The 17728-nt window shown below is 41.6% G+C and overlaps 1 protein-coding gene across 1 annotated transcript in view; it reads left to right on the top strand.

Moving 5' to 3' along the window:
- CUNH3orf20 (chromosome unknown C3orf20 homolog) overlaps positions 1 to 17728 on the top strand; it is a 104019-nt gene that overhangs the window by 77314 nt on the left and 8977 nt on the right. The window contains exon 11 of the mRNA XM_023741753.1: positions 15974 to 16277. Within this exon, the coding sequence (XP_023597521.1) occupies positions 15974 to 16277 (304 nt within the window). The remainder of the gene's footprint in view (positions 1 to 15973; positions 16278 to 17728) is intronic.

The following is a 17728-nucleotide window of genomic DNA, read 5'->3' as shown; positions in this document are numbered from 1 at the left end:
ACTTGATATTGACTGTTGTCTCCGAGCCATCAATAATTTATTATGATTTTATTTTGTATTTGCTTAGTGAGACCTAGCTTCTTATTTTGTTTTGTTTTGATATGCCCAAATAGGCTGCTCTTGTGCACTAGTTTGATATTTGACACCTTTGGATCTCTAACGTCCTGTCACCAGGTAGTTTGTTCTGTAACTAAGTATGTGCACACAGGAGTCTGTTAAATTTTCCTGTATGGCTTCAGCTCGCGTGTTCCGGCAGTCAGTCACCAAGTGTGTGATGCAGGCTCTCACCCCCAGTCCTAGAGAGGCATGGGTGATTGGTGCAGGCACTGGACTCTGGCTGTGGTAGGGGATCATGCACTGAGCCAGGCAGGGGGCTGACGACTGCCCCTGAAAGTCTGAAAGGAAAGCGTGTCCCTATTCTCTAGGGTGAGTAGGCAGGTGAGTTTTGCAGCCAGAATATGAGCACCCCTCTCTGTTGGCTGTAAAGACTCAAGGGCACCACTTTTTCTTGGACTCCTGTAGTAGGTGATTAGGCACTTTAGGTGCTACCACCAGTCCTGAAGCCCCTGCTGCAGATTGATAAAAGTGCCTACTTAAGGGGCAGGGCTGTTTCAAGGTCACAGATCTGCCAGTTCACAGCTGAAGCAGTTGAAGTTAAACTTCAGGTGTTTGCCCTGTTGTACTATGGCAGGGAGGACTAACGCTGTTGAGATGGGTCCCCACAAGTCTATACAGGGGTGTAAGGCAGTTAGAGTCTGCGGACCCCTGATACCTGTGCCCAGCAAAGGAGCTGTGCTGACCCTGTGTTCCTGGCCTAGGGGAGCCAGCAGCTTATTTGTTCCCTCTCCAAGGCCAGGAGAATGGGTCAGGGTGCCTTTTGGGATCTACTTCTGGCCCAGCGGACTTCTGGTGTAGAGCGCGGAGGGAGGAGGTAAAAGGGAGAGAGGTTTTTCCCAAATGGGCTTTTTTTTTCTTTTAATCCCCGCGAAAGTGTGCACGCATTACTTATCTTAGCCTCTTGGGAGCTGCTCTTCACAGGTTCGGAGTGTCCAAGCAGAATCTCCGCTGCCCGGTCTTTCTCGATGTGGAAACTGCTTCCCGAGTGCACGTACAGCACAGCTGTTTGCCTGCTTCACTGCTGACTGGTGTGGCTGTGGTGCTGCAGTTTTGCCACCGCGGCTCTGGCCCTCCTCACCTCTTCCAAACGGTCTCCCTCTCCCGTATCAGTCAGACGGATTTCTTAACCTTGCCTTATTTAGGGCTCCCAGATATTCACGTAGAATCAAATCACTTGTTTTTCCAGGTTTTTGTTGTAAGAGGGATATAGGAAGCGTCTAACTACTCCGCCATGTTGACCACGCCTCTGTTCTCGCTTTCTTCTCAGTGTCCTCCCATACTTTGGTCATGTTTTGCGGCTTCCTCCATATTATGTATTGCCTTTCCCTTCACCAATGTTAACAGGTGTCTTCTATCTATTTGGTAATTTTCCCTTCCTCCTTGCCCCATCCCTGGTAACCATCAAAGAAAGTCCCCTCCCCCCACCCCCTGGCATGTAGCTAGATCTTGAAAGAGCACAATGATCAAGACAGACATTCTTCACTAGCTAAGCTGAACTATTGAACTATTGTTTGGCTTTAAGAAGACTTCAGGGGATATTTTTGGTTTAAGGCTTAAAGATTATCTCAGGGCAATAGTTTCAGGGATTCATCCAGCCTCCATGGCTCCAGAAAGTCTGGAGTCCATGATATTTTGTAATTCTGATCAGAATTCTTCTATAGAATATTTATCAAAATGTTTAGAAATGGTAGCTGGGCACCATCTGGTTCTTCTGGTTTCATGGCAAAGGAAACAGTTGTTCATGGAGGCAATTAGCCACACATCCCATATGCTCCTCCTATTTCTGACTCCTTTCTCTGTTGCTCCAGGCAAATAGAGACTAATTGTTGTGCCTTGGATGGGCGCTTGCAGGCTTTTAAGATCACAGCACTATGGAACAAAACACTAGGAGGTAGAACAGAAGCACTAAACTTGTTATTAGGACAATTAAATGGGATGTCCCATGAAACCATGACCCTAAACTTCCAAATCAAGGAAACAAATCCCGTGAAGTTTTTAGTTGTATATAAGCAGACTCAGCAGCTATTCCTTTTTTTTTTTATCGTTGTTGTAATAAGTATATGTATCACACAACGTTTGCCAGTTCAGCTTTTTACAGGTATACAACTTATTGACAACATTTCAGTAATTAACTGTGCAACGCTACCCTTAATGTGATTTTTCCATCACCATTAATACCTCCTCTTTTCCCCTCCTGCCCCTGGTAACCACTCTTTCCCCCTGCCTGCTGCCCCTGGTAATCACTAATAAATTTTGGTCCCTATACATTTGCCTTTTCTTGTCTTTTTATATAAGTGAGGTCATATAATATTTGTCCTTTTGTGATTGACTTATTTCACTCAGCATAATGTCTTTAAGCTCTATCATATTGTTGCATATATCAAGACTTCATTTCTTCTACTGGCTGAGTAGTATTCCATTGTATGTATTTACTACATTTTGTTTATCTGTTCATCTGTTGATAAGCCTTTAGGTTGTTTCCACCTTTTGGCTACTGTGAATAGTGCTACAGTGAGCACTGGTGTAGAAGTCTCTGCTTTCAAGCCTTTTGGCTATATACCTAGAAGTGAAATTGCTGGGTCATATGGTAATCCTGTTTTTAGTTTTTTGAGGAACCACCACACTGTTTTCCACAGTGGCTGTACCATTTTGCATTTCTACCAGCAATGGATAAGGGTTCCAGTTTCTACACATCTTAACATTTGTTATTTTCTGATTTTTTGTTTTGTTTTGTTATCGTATCTATCCTAGTGGGTCTTCCTTGTAGGCGTATGGATATTATCCTATCACTGACAACATTGTACTTCAGGATAGATCTTGAAATGTTCTTTTTGATGATGAATACAACACCATTCCTCTTTAATTTGTCATTCCCAGCATAGTAGACCATATAATTGTCAGATTCAAAATGGCCAGTCCCCGTCCATTTCAACTCGCAACATAAATGGTGCCTGTACATGTGGATCTCACCAGATGGAATACACAGGAATCAAATCGACTACATCTGTGGAAAGGGACGATGGAAAAGCTCAGTATCATCAGTCAGAACAAGGACCGGGACTAACTGTGGAACAGACCATCAGTTGCTCATATGCAAGTTGAAGCTGAAGTTAAAGAAAATTAGAACAAGTCTACGAGACCAAAGTATGACCTTGAGTATATCCCACCTGAATTTAGAGACCATCTCAAGAATAGATTTGACGCATTGAACACTAATGACTGAAGGTCAGACCAGTTGGGGAATGACATCAAGGACATCATACATGAAGAAAGCAAGAGGTCATTAAAAAGACAGGAAAGAAACAAAAGACCAAAATGGACGTCAGAAGAGACTCTGAAAGTTGCTCTTGAATGTAGAGTAACTAAAGTGAAAGGAAGAAATGATGACATAAAAGAGCTGAACAGATTTCCAAGGGCGGCTTGAGAAGACAAAGTAAAGTATTATAATGACATGTGCAAAGAGCTGGAGATAGAAAACCAAAAAGGAAGAACATACTCAGCATTTCTCAAGCTGAAAGAACTGAAGAAAAAATTCAAGCCTTGAGCCGCAATATTGAAGGATTCTGTGGAGGCAAATACTAAACGAGGCAGGAAGCATCAAAAGAAGATGGAAGGAATACACAGGGTCACTGTACCAAAAAGAATTGGTTAACATTCAGCCATTTCAAGAGACAGTATATGATCAAGAACCAGTGGTACTGAAGGAAGAGGTCCAAGCTGCAGTGAAGGCATTGGTGAAAAATAAGGCTCCAGGAACTGATGGAATACCAATTGAGATGGTTCAGCAAACAGATGCAGCACTTGAAGAGCTCACTTGTCTATGCCAAGAAATTTGGAAGACAGCTATCTGGTCAACCGACTGGAAGAGATCCATATTTTTATCCATTCCAAAGAAAGGTGATCCAACTGAATGTGGAAATTATCAAACACCATTAATATCACATGTAAGTAAAATTTTGCTAAAGATCATTCAAAAGAAGCTGCAGTGGTACATCAACAGGGAACTGCCAGAAATTCAAGCTGGATTCAGAAGAGGACATGGAACAAGGGATATCATTGCTGATGTCAAATGGATCGTGGCTGAAAGCAGAGACTACCAGAAAGATGTTTACCTGTGTTTTATTGACTATGCAAAGACATTTGACTGTGTGAATCATAACAAATTATGGATAACATTGCGAAGAATGGGAATTCCAGAACACTTAATTGTGCTCATTCAGAACCTGTACTTAGACCAAGAGGCAGCCGTTTGAACAGAACAAGGGGACACTGCGTGGTTTAAAGTCAGGAAAAGTGTGTGTCAGGGTTGTATCCTTTCACCGTACTTATTCAATCTGTATGCTGAGCAAATAATCTGAGAAGCTGAACTATATGAAGAAGAACCAGGCATCAGGATTGGAGGAAGACTCATTAACAACCTGCAGTATGCAGATGACACAACCTTTCTTGCTGAGAGTGAAGAGGACTCAAAGCACTTACTGATTCAGATCAAAGACCACAACTTTCAGTATGGATTACACCTCAACATAAAGAAAACAAAAATCCTCACAACTGGACCGGTAAGTAACATCATGATAGACGGAGAAAATATTAGGGTTGTCAAGGATTTCATTTTACTTGGATCCACAATCAACACCCATGGAAGCAGCAGTCAAGAAATCTAACGACGCCTTGCATTGGGCAAATCTGCTGTAAAAGACCTCTTTAAAGTGTTAAAAAGCAAAGATGTCAGTTTAAGGACTATGGTGTGCCTGACCCAAGCCATGGTGTTTTCAATCAGCTCATATGCACGCAAAAGCTGGACAATGAATAAGGAAGACTGAAGAATTGATGCCTTTGAATTATCATGTTGGTGAAGAATATTGAATATACCATGGACTGCTAGAAGAATTAACAAATCTGTCTTGACAAGTACAGCCAGAATGCTCATTAGAAGCAAGGATGGTGAAACTTCGTCTCACGTACTTTGGACATGTTATCAAGAGGGACCAGTCCCTGGAGAAGGACATCATGCTTGGTAAAATAGAGGGTCAGCGAAAAAGAGGAAGACCCTTAATGAGATGGATTGACATAGTGGCTGCAACGATGGGCTCAAGCATAACAACGATCATGAGGATGGTGCAGGACCGGGCAGTGTTTCCTTCTGTTGTACATAGGGTCGTTATGGGTCAGAACTGACTCAGTGGCACCTAACAACAACATTCTAGTGGGAGAGAAATGGTATCTCATTGTGGTTTTGATTTGCATCTATCTGATGGCTAATGATGTTGAGCATCTTTTCATGTGTTTAGTGGCCATCTGAACGTCTTCTTTGGCGAAATATCTATTCAAGTCCTTTGCTCATTTGATGATTGGGTTGTCTTTTTGTTGTTATCAAAGTTTTGTATATATTTTGGTTATTAGACTATTATCAGATATATGGTTTCCAAAGATATTGTCTCACTCACTAGCTTGTCCTTTCACTTTTTTGGTAAAGTCTTTTTTTTTTTTTTTTTCTAACTGTTTTAGGTGAAAATTTACAGCGCAAATTAGTTCCTGATTCAGAAATTTATACACAAATTGTTTTGTGACATTGGTTGCAATTCCTGCAGTGTGTTGGCACTCTTCCTCTTTCCCTTTCCACCTTGGGTTTTCCGTGTCCATTCATCCAGTTTTCCCATCCCTTCTTCCCTTCTTATCTTTGCTTTTGGGCAGGCATTGCCCATTTGGTCTTGTACACTTGACTGAACTAAGAAGCACGTTCCTCACATGTGTTATTGTTTGTTTTTTAGGCCTGTCTAATCTTTGGCTGAAAGGTAGACTTCAGGAGTGGCTTCAGTTCTCAGCAGGGAGTCCGGGGGGCCATGGTCTTAGGGGTTCCTCCAGTTTCTGTCAGACTAGTAAGTCTAGTCTTTTTTTGTGAATTTGAATTTTGTTCTACATTTTTCTCCAGCTCTGTCTGGGGCCCTCTATTGTGATCCCTGTCAGAGTAGTTGTTGTTGGTAGCTGGGCACCATCTACTTCTTCAGGTCTCAGGCTGGTGGAGGATGTGGTTCACGTGCTCCATTAGTCCTTTGGACTATTCTCCTTAGGTCTTCAGTTTTCTTCATTCTCATTTGCTCCAAACATGGGACAGGTATTTTACATGGCTGCTCACAAGCTTTTAACACTACAGACGCTACTTACCAAAGTAGGATGTAGAGCATTTTCTTTATGAACTATGTTATGCCCGAGACCCTGGTCCCCGGCCTTCAGCCCTAGTAACTCGGTCTAGGAAGCTTGTATGACTATGCCTTGGTCAAGTTTTTGCTGATTTCCCTTATATTGTGTATTGTCTTTCCCTTCACCAAATTTAATGCTTGTCTACTATCTAGTTAGTGATTTACTGTCCTCACCCCTCGCCTCACTTGTAACCATCAAAGATTTTTTTTTCTGTGTGTAAATCTTTTCTTGTGTTTTTATAATAGTAGTCCCATACAATATTTGTATTTTTGTGATTGACTTATTTCACTCAGCATAATGCCCTCCAGATTCATCTGTGTTGTGAGTTGTTTCTTGGATTCATTCATTTTTTTGATGACCATAAGTGCTTAATTTTAGGAGCTTTCAGTTATCTAGTTTATCTTCCAGTGTTTGTGCATTGTTAGTTATGTTTTGTATTCTCTTTTTGCCATTTATTAGGGCCCCTAGTGTTGTCCTATTTTTTCTTCCATGATCTTTATCATTTTAGGTTTTATTTTTAGGTCTTTGATCCATTTTGAGTTAGTCTTTGTGTGTGTGGTATGAAGTATGGGTCCTGTTTAATTTTTTTACACATGGACATTCAGTTTTTCCAGCACCATTTGTTAAAAAGACTGTCTTTTCCCCTTTAATGGACTTTGGTCCTTTGTCAAAGATCAGGTGACCATAAGTGGATGGATTTACATCTGGGTTCAGGATTCTGTTCATTGGTCTATGTGTCTGTAATTATACCAGTACCAGGCTGGTTTGACTACCATGGCTGTATAGTAGGTTCTGAGATGAGGTAGTGTGAGGCCTCCTACTTTGTTCGTTTTCTTTAATAATGCTTTTCTTACCCAGGGCCTCTTTCCTTTCCATATAAAGTTGGTGATTAGTTCTTCCATCTCGTTAAAGATTGCTATTGGTATTTGGATCAGGATTGCATTATATCTGTAGATCACTTTGGGTAGAACTGACATTTTCACAATGTTGAGTCTTCTTATCCATGAACCTAGTATGTTTTTCCATTTATGTACATATCTTTTGGTTTCTTGCAATAGTGTTTAGTAGTTTTCTTTGTACAGGTCTTTTACATCCCTGGTTAAATTTACTCCTAAGTATTTTATCTTTTTAGGGGCTATTATAAATGGTATTGTTTTTATGGTTTCCTTTTCAAAGTTCTCTTTGTTGGTGTGTAGGAATCCGGCTGATTTTTATATGTTGATCTTGTATCTGCTGCTCTGCTGAATCTTTCTGTTAGTTCCAGTAGTTTTCTTGTGGAATCTTTGGGGTTCCCTATGTATAGTATCATATCTGCAAATTGGATATTTTTACTTCTTCCTTTCCAATTTGGATTCCCTTTATTTTTTTTTTCTTGCCTTATTGCTCTAGCTAGGATTTCCAGTGCAATGTTAAATAGGAGTGGTGATAAAGGCATCCTTGTTTTGTTCCTGTTCTCAAGGGGAGTGCTTTCAGCCTCTCTCCATTGAGAACAATGTTGGCGGTTGGTTTTGTAGATGCCCTTTACCATGTTGAGGAATTTCCCTACTATTACTGTTGTATTGAGAGTTTTTATTAGGAATGGGTGTTGAACTTTATCAAATGCCTTTTCTGCATCAGTTGAGATGATTTTGTGATACTTTTATTTTCTTCTATTTATCTGGTAGACTATGCTGATTGATTTTCTAATGGTGAGCCATCCTCATATACCTTGTAGGAATCCACTTGGTATCTTTTTTTTGATATGATGCTGAATTCTGTTGTCTAGAATATTGTTGAGAATTTTTGCGTCTATATTCATGAGAGATATTGGTCTGTAATTTTCTTTCTTTCTTTCTTTTTTTGTAGTGTCTTTTCCTGGCTTTGGTATCAGGGTTATACTGGCTTCAAAGCATGAATTTGGGAGTATTCCTTCCTTTTCTCTGTTCTGAAATAGTTTGAGTAGTACTGGTGTGAGCTCTTCTCTGAGTGTTTGGTAGAATTCTCCAGTGAAGCTGTCTGGGCCAGCACTTTTTTTGTTGTTGTTGGGAGGTTTTTTTAATTACCTCTTCAGTCTCTTCTCTTGTCATGGGTCTGTTCATATTTTCTATCTCAGTTTGTGTTTGTTTAAGTAAGCAGTGTGTTTCTAAAAATTTGTTAATTTGTTCTAGGTTCTCAAATGTGTTGGAGTCCAGTTTTTCATAGTATTCTGTTATGATGCTTTTGATTTCAGTTGGGTCTATTTCAATGTCCCCCATCTCATTTCTTATGTGAGTTATTTGCTTAGTCTCCTGTTTTTTTCTTTTTTCAGTTTGGCCAATGGTTTGTCGATTTTGCTGATCTTTTCAAAGAACTAACTTTTGGTCTTGTTTGATTCTTTCTATTGTTTTTCTATTCTCTATTTCATTTATTTCTGCTCTAATCTTTATTATTTCCTTTCTTCTGGTGCCTGAGCTTCTTTTCTGTTCTCTTTCTATTTGTTTCAGTTATAGGCCGAACATTTTGATTTTGGCCCCTTCTTCTCTTTTGTTGTGTGCCTTTATTGCTATAAATTGACCTCTGAGCACTGCCTTTACTGTGTCCCAAAGGTTTTGGTATAATATGTTTTCATTTTCATTGGATTCTAGGAATTTTTTGATTCTCTCTTTGATTTCTTCTGTTACCCAGTTGTTTTCCAGCAAGGTGTTATTCAGTTTCCATGTATTTGATCTTTTTTCTTTATTCTTCTTGTTATTGATTTCTTCTTTTATGATACTGTGATCAGAAAGAATGCTTTGTATTATTTCAATGTTTTGGATTTTACTGAGGGTTGGTTTTTGGCCTTAAATATGGTCTATTCTGGAGAATGTTCCATATGCATTGGAAAAGATTGTATACTTTGCTGCTGTTGGGGGGAGTGTTCTATATATGTCTATGAGGTCAAGTTGTTTGATTTTGGCCTTTAGATATTCTGTATCTTTGTTGAATTTCTTTCTAGATTTTCTGTCCTTTACCGAGAATGATGTGTTGAAGTCTCCTACTGTTTTTGTAGAACTGTCCATTTCTTTTTTCAGTGCTGTTAGAGTTTGTTTTATGTATTTCAGAGTGCTGTCGTTGGGTGTGTAGATATTTATTAAGGTTTTGTCTTCTTGGTGGATTGGCCCTTCAATCATTATATAATGGCCTTCCTTGTCTTTTTTGTGGTTGATTTTGCTTTAAAGTCTATTTTGTCTGAGATTAGTACTGACATTCCTGCCCTTTTTTGGCTACTGTTTGCTCGATGTATTTTTTTCATCCTTTGATTTTTAATATATTTTTGTCTCTGTGTCTAAGATGTGTCTCTTGTAGACAGTATATTGATGGGTCATTTTTTTTTTTAAATCCATTCTGCCACTCTGTGTCTCTTGTACAGGTGCATTTAAGCTATTTACATTCAGTGTGATTATCCGTAGGTATGAGTTTATTGCTGTCATGTTGTTGTACTTTGTGTGTGTGTGTGTGTGTTGCTGGTGTTTTCTTTGTTCCTCTGACTTTCCTGTGCTGAATTCCTTTTGTTTATGGATGTTCCTTTCTTTCATTATTATAGATTGATTTTATGTTTCCCGAGACTTTATGTTTTTCTTTTTTATTCTGATGAGTAGGTTGGTTAACTTTATTTGTGGTTACTTTGAAATTTACCCTTTTCTTCCTAAGTTTGAACCAGTTTTTTATTACTTGATATCACCTTGACTTCCTCTCCATTTGAATGTTCTATACCTACACCGTTTATTCCCTCTTTTATTGTTTTGATGTTGCTGTCATTTACAGATTGATGTCTCTGTTTCCCTGTTTTAAGTCTTTTAGCTTTTTTTATTAGTGAGAGTTCTTTACCTAGGTTGGTATCTGGCTGATGCTGTCTTGTGTCCTAGACTCCAGTTGTTGTCTGATGCTGTTGGGTCACTAACCGAAGGACTTCCTTTAATATTTCTTGTAATTTGGGTTTGGCTTTTATGAATTCCCTTAATTTCTGTTTATCTGGAAATATCCTAATTTTTGATCAGATTTGAGAGAGAGCTTTGCAGGATATATTATTCTAGGTTGGCAGTTTTTTCTTTCAAGGTTTTGTATATGTCATCCCATTGCCTTCTTGCCTACATAGTTTCTGTTGAGTAATCAGTCTTATTGTTTCCCGTTTGTAAGTGACTTTTTGTTTTTCTTGAGCTGCTCTGAGGATTCTTTCTTTGTCTTTGTCTTTGGCAAGTGTGATTATGATATGTCTTAGTGAGTTTATTTTGGCAGTCTACCCCATATGGGGTTCATTGAGCCTCTTGTATCGTCTGCTTTCTGTCTTTCATGATATTTCGAGGTTTTCTGCCAGCAAATCCTCAACAATAATCTCTGTTGTTTCCATGTTCTCCCCCTGTTCTGGAACTCTGATCACACACAAATTTTTATTCTTTGTTGTGCACCACATAGTTCTTAGGTTTTCTTCATTTGTCTTCATTCTTTTTGTCTGATTTTTCCTTAACTAAGAGGTGTCCATGGATTTGTCTTCAATCTTGCTGATTCTATCTTCCATTGTTTCAAATTTGCTCCTAAAACCTTCTATTGGGTTGTCCATTTCTGAAATTTTGTTGTTTATATTTTGGATTTCTAGTTGCTGGTTTTGTATGATTTCTAATTGTTTATTTATTTAGAATTAGGTGTTTTGTTCTTGTATTATTTTCCTGAATTCCATTGCTTTTTCTATGTTTTCCTTGAGTTTGTCTATTTTTTCCTTCATTTTATCTGCGTTTTCCTTGCTCTGTTTCCTTATCTATTAAAGAGCCCTAAATGTTAGTCTTTTGAATTCCATATTGAGAACTACCTTTTCTTCTACCAGAAGGTCATCTGATTCTTTATTCTGGTCACTTGCTGGAGCCATCTTGTTCCACTTTTTAATATGTTTTTATAGTGTCTGCTGTCTTCAAGACATTAAGGTACTATTTTCTTTATTTATTGATTGTATATTTGTTTGTTTTGTCCTGCTTCTTTGTTTTGTTTTGATATGTCAGAGCGGGCAGACCAGATATGTTTTGCTGCTTGCTCATCTGTGGGCAAGATAGCTCTCACCACCTTGTTGCGGTGGGCAGGGCAGCAGCAGGCAGGGCAAGTCTGCTTTCCTGTACATTGGTTTGGTGAGGTGGCAGAGGGCAGAATGGCAGGTGCTGTCTACCTCCTGATTTCGGTCCAGTGATGTGGGGGCGTTTATAGCCACTCACTAGATAGGTGGGGTGTCAGACAGGGAGTAGTATGGGTTCACTTCCCACTCTTCAGCAGCTGGTCAAGTGGCAGGAAGGAGGGGGCAGTGTGGGCCCGGTGCTGCAGCAGGCCTGAGCACCAGGTATGCTCTAGCCACGGTGGCACAGCAGGGGCTGGCGAGAAGGGGGCAGCATACAGGGCTAGGTGGGGAAGAGAAAGAAAAGAGAGAGAAAGGGAAAAAAAAAGGGTAACCAGTGGGTGAGGACAGGACAGACCCAGGGTGGTAGCAGGCCAGTGGCTTTCTAGCCAAGGTGGTACAGCATGGCCCAGTGGGAAGGGGCTGAGGGGATGTACGGGGCAGAAGGGCAAGGGGTAGGAAAGTGTTTTTCTCTGGTTACTGGGTGCTCTGTCTCCTGTTGGGAGCTCCATGAAGTTTCCTTCCCTTACTCCCTGTCCGAGGACATTGCTGGCTGTGTTCTAAGATGATGATGCTGTGCCATGTTAGTTGGCATGGGACCTCTACTTTGTATCTCTCCTCGTTCTCTGTTTTCCTTAAGTTTCTTCTTCCATTCAGTGTTTGATCTACTTCTTTATCGCTTAATTTGATGCTTAGGGTTCCAGGATTGACGTTTGTATCTGTTTTACTTAATTTTTCGGGTCTTTGCTGCAGAGGGACGGCATGATGTGTTTGTCTAGGGTGCCATGTTGGCTCTGCCTCCTTGGTAAAGTCTTTTGATAAAAGTTTTTAATTTTTATGAGGTTCCATTTATTTACTTTTTCTTTTGCTGTTTGTGCTTTTGTTACTATATTAGATAATCCATTGTTAAAAGCTAGGCCCAACAGCGTTGCCCCTGCATTTTCTTCTAATAATTTTATGGTTTTAGTTTGCACATTTAGGTCTTTAATCCATTTTGAATTTATTTTTGTGTATGGTGTGAGGCATGGATCCTGTTTCATTTTTCTGCATGTGGAGATTCAATTTTCCCAACACCATTTATTGAAGAGACTTTTCTTTCCCCATCTAATAGACTTAGCACCCTTGTCAAAAATCAGTTGACCATCAATGTGTGGTTTTATTTCTGGACTCTCAATTCTATTCCATTGGTCTATGTGTCTATTGTTATACCAGTACCAGGCTGTTTTGATTACTGTAGCTATATAATATGTTTTAAAATCAGAAAATGTGAATTCTCCTATTTTGTTCTTCTCTTTCAATATTGCTTTAGCTCTTTGGGGCCTCTTGCCATTCCATATAAAGTTGAGGTTTTTCCATTTCTGTAAAGAAGGCTGTTGGAATTTTGATCAAGATGTATCGAATCTATAGATCTCTTTGGGTAGTATTGATATCTTAACAATATTAAGTCTTCCAATCCATGAACATGGAACATCTTTCCATTTATTTAAGTCTTCTTTCATCTTTTTCAGAGCCCTGGTGGCGCAGTGGTTAAGAGCTTGCTGCTAACAAAAACGTCAGCAGTTTGAACTTAGCAGCTTCTTCTTGGAAACCCTATCCGGCAGTTCTACTCTGTCCTTTAGGGTCACTATGAGTCAGAATCAACTCAATGGCAGTAGGTTAATCTCTTTCAGCAGTGTTTTATAATTTTCATTGTATAAGTCCTTCACATCCCTGGTTAAATTTATTCCTATGTATTTTATTCTCTTCGATGCTACTGTAAATGGAATTGTTTCCCTAATTTTCCTTTCAAATTTCTCATTACTGGTGTATAGAAACCCAGCTGATTTTTTTTTTTTGCTGCTGTTGTTGATCTTGTACCCTGCAACTTTGCTAAATTCCTCTATTAGCGCTAGAAATTTTCTTGTATACTCTGGAATTTTCTATATATCGGAACATGTCATCCACAAATAGAGATAATTTTACTTTTTCTTTTCCAATCTGTATACCTTTTATGTCTTTCTCTTGTCTTATTGCTCTGGCTAGGACTTCTAATACAATATTGAATAGAAATGGTGATAGCAGGCACCCTTATCTTGTTCTCGATTTCAAAGGGAAAGCCTCTCAGTTTTCTCCATTAAGTATAATGTTGGCTGTTGGCTTTTCATATATGCCCTGAATCATATTGAGGAATTTCTCTTCTATTTCAATCTTCTTTAGGGTTTTCATCAAGAAAGGATGTTGGATTTTATCAAATGCTTTTTCTGCATCCATAGAGATGATCATGTGGTTCTTTTCCTTTGTTCTATTGATGTGGTGTATTATGTTGATTGATTTTCTAATCTTGAAGCATCCCTCTAGCCTGCATTCTTGGAATAAATCCTACTTGGTCATGGTGTATGACTCTTTTAATATGCTGTTGGATTCTGTTTGCTAGTATTTTGTTGAGGATTTTTGCATCTATATTCATGGGAGATATTGACCTGTAGTTTTCTTTTCTTGTGGTGTCTCTGTTTGGTTTTGGTATATCCATCTTTTTTTATTGTGACTTCTGGGCTTTTGAGTTATAGTTATAAAGGCCTTCCCTGCTTCAAGATTATAAAGTAATTTTCCCATATTTTTTACTGAAGCTTTTATGGTTTAATTTTCCCACATTTAAATCTTTGATCCATTTTTAATTTATCCTGGTATAAGTTGTGATTAGTAGATCTGACCCACCCCTCCCCACCAAGATGTGCAGGTTCTTGAACAAGAGATGTTCTTAACAAGTTTGTTCAGCAAGTATTTACTGGTATTAAGTAGCCCCTGGAAAATTATAAGCAGTAAATTACTTGCATTGCTCTTGTTTTAGTATTACCTGGTTTCTAATCCTAGCCCTTGCCACTTAATTACTGCATGAACTTGGGCAACCTGTTTACCGGGTGGGAGCCTTTTGTTCTCTGATCTTAAAGTGGTGGTAATAGTTTCTGCCCAGCCTAAGCCACAGGGTTGTTGGCAGAATTAACCAAGACAATGTTTATTCCAAGTGCTGCAGATGCTGTGAAATGATAAACACTATGTAAGGTGGTAGGTAAAAATAAAACCATAGTTGTACTTTATATTTAGATGGTATGGGTCACTATGAGTTGGAATAGACGCGACGGCAACTGGTTATCACCGTCTAAATACAATAATCTTTACAACCCTCCCCGAAATCCAGTACAGTGTCTGCCACATAGTAGGTGCCCAATAAATATTTGTGAATCTTTACTATTTGCCAAGTGCTGCTATTTACTCTAAATTCACAAACTTGGGGAACTTATGTTCTAGTGGGAGAGAGAAGTAAAATCATCAAAATAAAGATGTGGATAGTGTATGTAAAGGGAGTTTCCCTGCCGTGTGGCCTGCACTACCTTTTATCTTACAAGAGATGAAAGGGAAGCAAGCAGATAGTGGGGGACCTCATACCACCAAGAAAGCAGTGCCGAGAGCAGAGTGCGTCCTTTGGACCTGGGATCCCTGCATGGAGAAGCTCCTAGTCCAGGGGAACATTGATGAGAAGGTCGACAGAGAGAGAAAGTCTTCCCCTGGAGCTGCTGCCCTGAGTTTGGACTTGTAGTCTACTAGACTGTGAGAAGATAAATTTCTCTTTGTTAAAGCCGTCCACTTGTGGTATTTCTGTTATAGCAGCACTAGATGACTAAGATAGATAGTGTATAAGATAGTGAGCAATGCTATGGAGAAAAAGAAAGTAGGGAAGGGGAAAAAGTGTTGGTGGTGGAGGGATGGTCAGAGCAGGCCTTGTTGAGAAGGCTGCATTTGAATAAAGACTTAAGGGAGGAGAGAGACTGAGTTGTGTGGCTGTCTGGGGGAGAGCACACCAAGCAGAAGGAAGAACAGAAGTAAAGGCCTTGAGGTTGGGCAATAAGCAAAGAGGCCAGCAAGGCAGTAGCGTGCTGGGCAAAGGTGTGAACAGCGAGAGGAGAACCAGAGCAGTCAGGGGCATGAGAAGGCATGAGGAGATCACAGCCATCTTTAAAGGGCATTCGAGGGACTTGAGCTTTTATTCAGTAAAAGATGGAAAACCACTGATGGGTTTCCAGAAGAGGACTGATGTTACCTGACTCAGGTTTAACAGGATCCTTCCATCTGCGGGTGGAGAGTAGACTGAAGAGGGGCCAAGGAAGGAAACAGAGCACCCATTGGGAGGTAACAGCAGGCATCCAGGCAAGACAGGCTAGCGGCCTGGAGCCCAATGGTAGGGGTGGAGGGTAGGACAAGGAGTCAGATTGCTGACAAGCTTGCTGACAGCTTGGATGAGATGTGAGTGCGAGAGAAAGAGGAGTGAAGGATGACTCTGATGTTTTTGTTCAATAAATGGATGGATGAACAAATAGCTTCTTATTCCTGCCTTGCACCTGAGGACACCAAGACCTAGAGTGGTCAGGGCATCCATCTGTGGCCAGCTGCTCTGCACATTCGTGTGGAGGCCAGCCAAGGCCTGCCTGCAGCTGGACTCCTCAGGGGGCCTTCCTCAGTCTGGGCCAGGGGCGATGAGAGCGGGCCAGAGCCTGTCTGCTGAGCACCTCCCCTGTGCTCTCCTTGCAGGGCCAAAGCCCGGGAGGCACACAGGCCTGCCACATGGGCAGCCTCACCCTACGACTGCCCGCTGGTGCTGCGGAAGCTCATCCGCAAGGAAGACATCCGAGCCGGCTGCAAATGCATTGTAAAGGCACCCCTGGTGTCCGACGTGGAGCTGGAGCGCTTCATGTCAGCGCCCCGAGACCCTAGCCAAGTGCTGGTGTTCGGGATTGTCTCGGTCCAGAACCCGGCCCGAACAGCCCAGCTCCAATGGCTGCTGGACACCCTCTACAGTCACCGGCAGCAGGGCCGTGCCTCACCCTGCATCCAGGTTGGTCAAGGCCACTGGGGAGGCCCCAGCGGGGCTCAGGCAAGGGAGGGGGCCCAGGGAAGATCCCACGGGGCCAGGAGTGGTTTAGCATCTGGGGGAGAGGCTACCCTTCCGGCCTTTCAGATCGTTTTCTCCTCAGCCTTTGCTCACATGCTTGCTTCTGTTGGAATGCTCTTCCCCTCCTCTCCATCTCCCCCTCACCCTTCCATCCCCCCCTCACCCTTCCATCCCAGGATGAATCACCACATCAAGGTGAGCATCCTGTCTGATCCTGAGACACAGCCAAGGCACTGTACTTTTCCTCCAGAGCATGAGTCACAGTTGTGATGACTTATTTGTGTGACTATTTAGAGCAGAGCTGTGTTCCCCACCACCTTCTGCATTTGCATACAGTCCCTGAGTGCCTACTGTGAGCTGGGCCCAAGCAGGCCCTGGGCCCCATGGCTGACTCACACACAGTAGAGGAGCTTCCAGCAAGGTGGGGGACAAGTTCTGCAGGCCCTGATGAGGGCCACGCAAGGAGGGCAGCTCCAGGCACTGCAGGAGCCAGGAAGGATGTGCCTGCCACCTCTCAGAAGGCCAGAGGGTCCCCAGGCTGAGTGTTTTTGGCAAAGGCAGGGGCCTATGCAAAGGCTGACACAGAAGAAAGGGCTGCTTGAGCTCCAGCTCCTTGTGGTTGAAGTCCCAAGGGAGTCAGGGGCCCAAGGGCTAGACAGGGTGCCTGTAACCCCATTCTGCCCTTGTGCCCCAACACAGTCATCCCTAAGTCTCAGGTCTTCATCCTTTAAGTCATCCTCGGCATGTTATCACAAATCAGGGGGTGGCCACATCCCCAGACTAACTGAGGCAGAGGATGCCATGAGGACACGTGAGCTTTGTGTCCACATGGTGACCTCTTTAAGTCCTTCTCACCAATACCAGGAGCTCAGGATTTGGGACTCCTCTGATCAGATACCAATAACCAACTCACTCTTTCATTCCAAATTAGCACAGAGTCAGTCACAAGCCTTTCCGATAGACTAATACATCAAAGCCACGTTTGTTTTCTGGAGTCAACTTCTGATTTCGTTCAATTCCGTGAACATTTGTTTCATACCTGCTCTGTGCCCATCAGTGTATAAGACAGACCTAATCCTCCCCACATAGGACTTACAATTGACTAGTTTATGGGGCTCTTAGCTGTTCATTCATAATTGTCCCTAAACAATGGGAATTCCTGGGTGCTCCGGCTCCGCCATGAACAGCAGGAGTGGGGACAAGGCCTAGCTAAGGTGGAGGAGCAGATGAAGGTCTGGATGGTGGGAGTGATGGGTGCCAAGGCTATAGGTGGTGTCTGGTCTCACCGTGACTTGTGTCCCACCATTAGGGAAGAAACACTCCCTGGCATTCTCTTAACCTTGAAAGCCTGAGCACTGGGAGCCATTCTGGGTGTCCCGTTTTTAATTGAAAGG

Source organism: Trichechus manatus, unplaced genomic scaffold (assembly GCF_000243295.1).
Source record: "Trichechus manatus latirostris isolate Lorelei unplaced genomic scaffold, TriManLat1.0 scaffold00001, whole genome shotgun sequence".
NCBI classification, from domain to species: domain Eukaryota; kingdom Metazoa; phylum Chordata; class Mammalia; order Sirenia; family Trichechidae; genus Trichechus; species Trichechus manatus.
The sequence above is the reverse complement of the archived record's forward strand: the minus strand, read 5'-3'. Positions and strand labels throughout refer to the sequence as shown.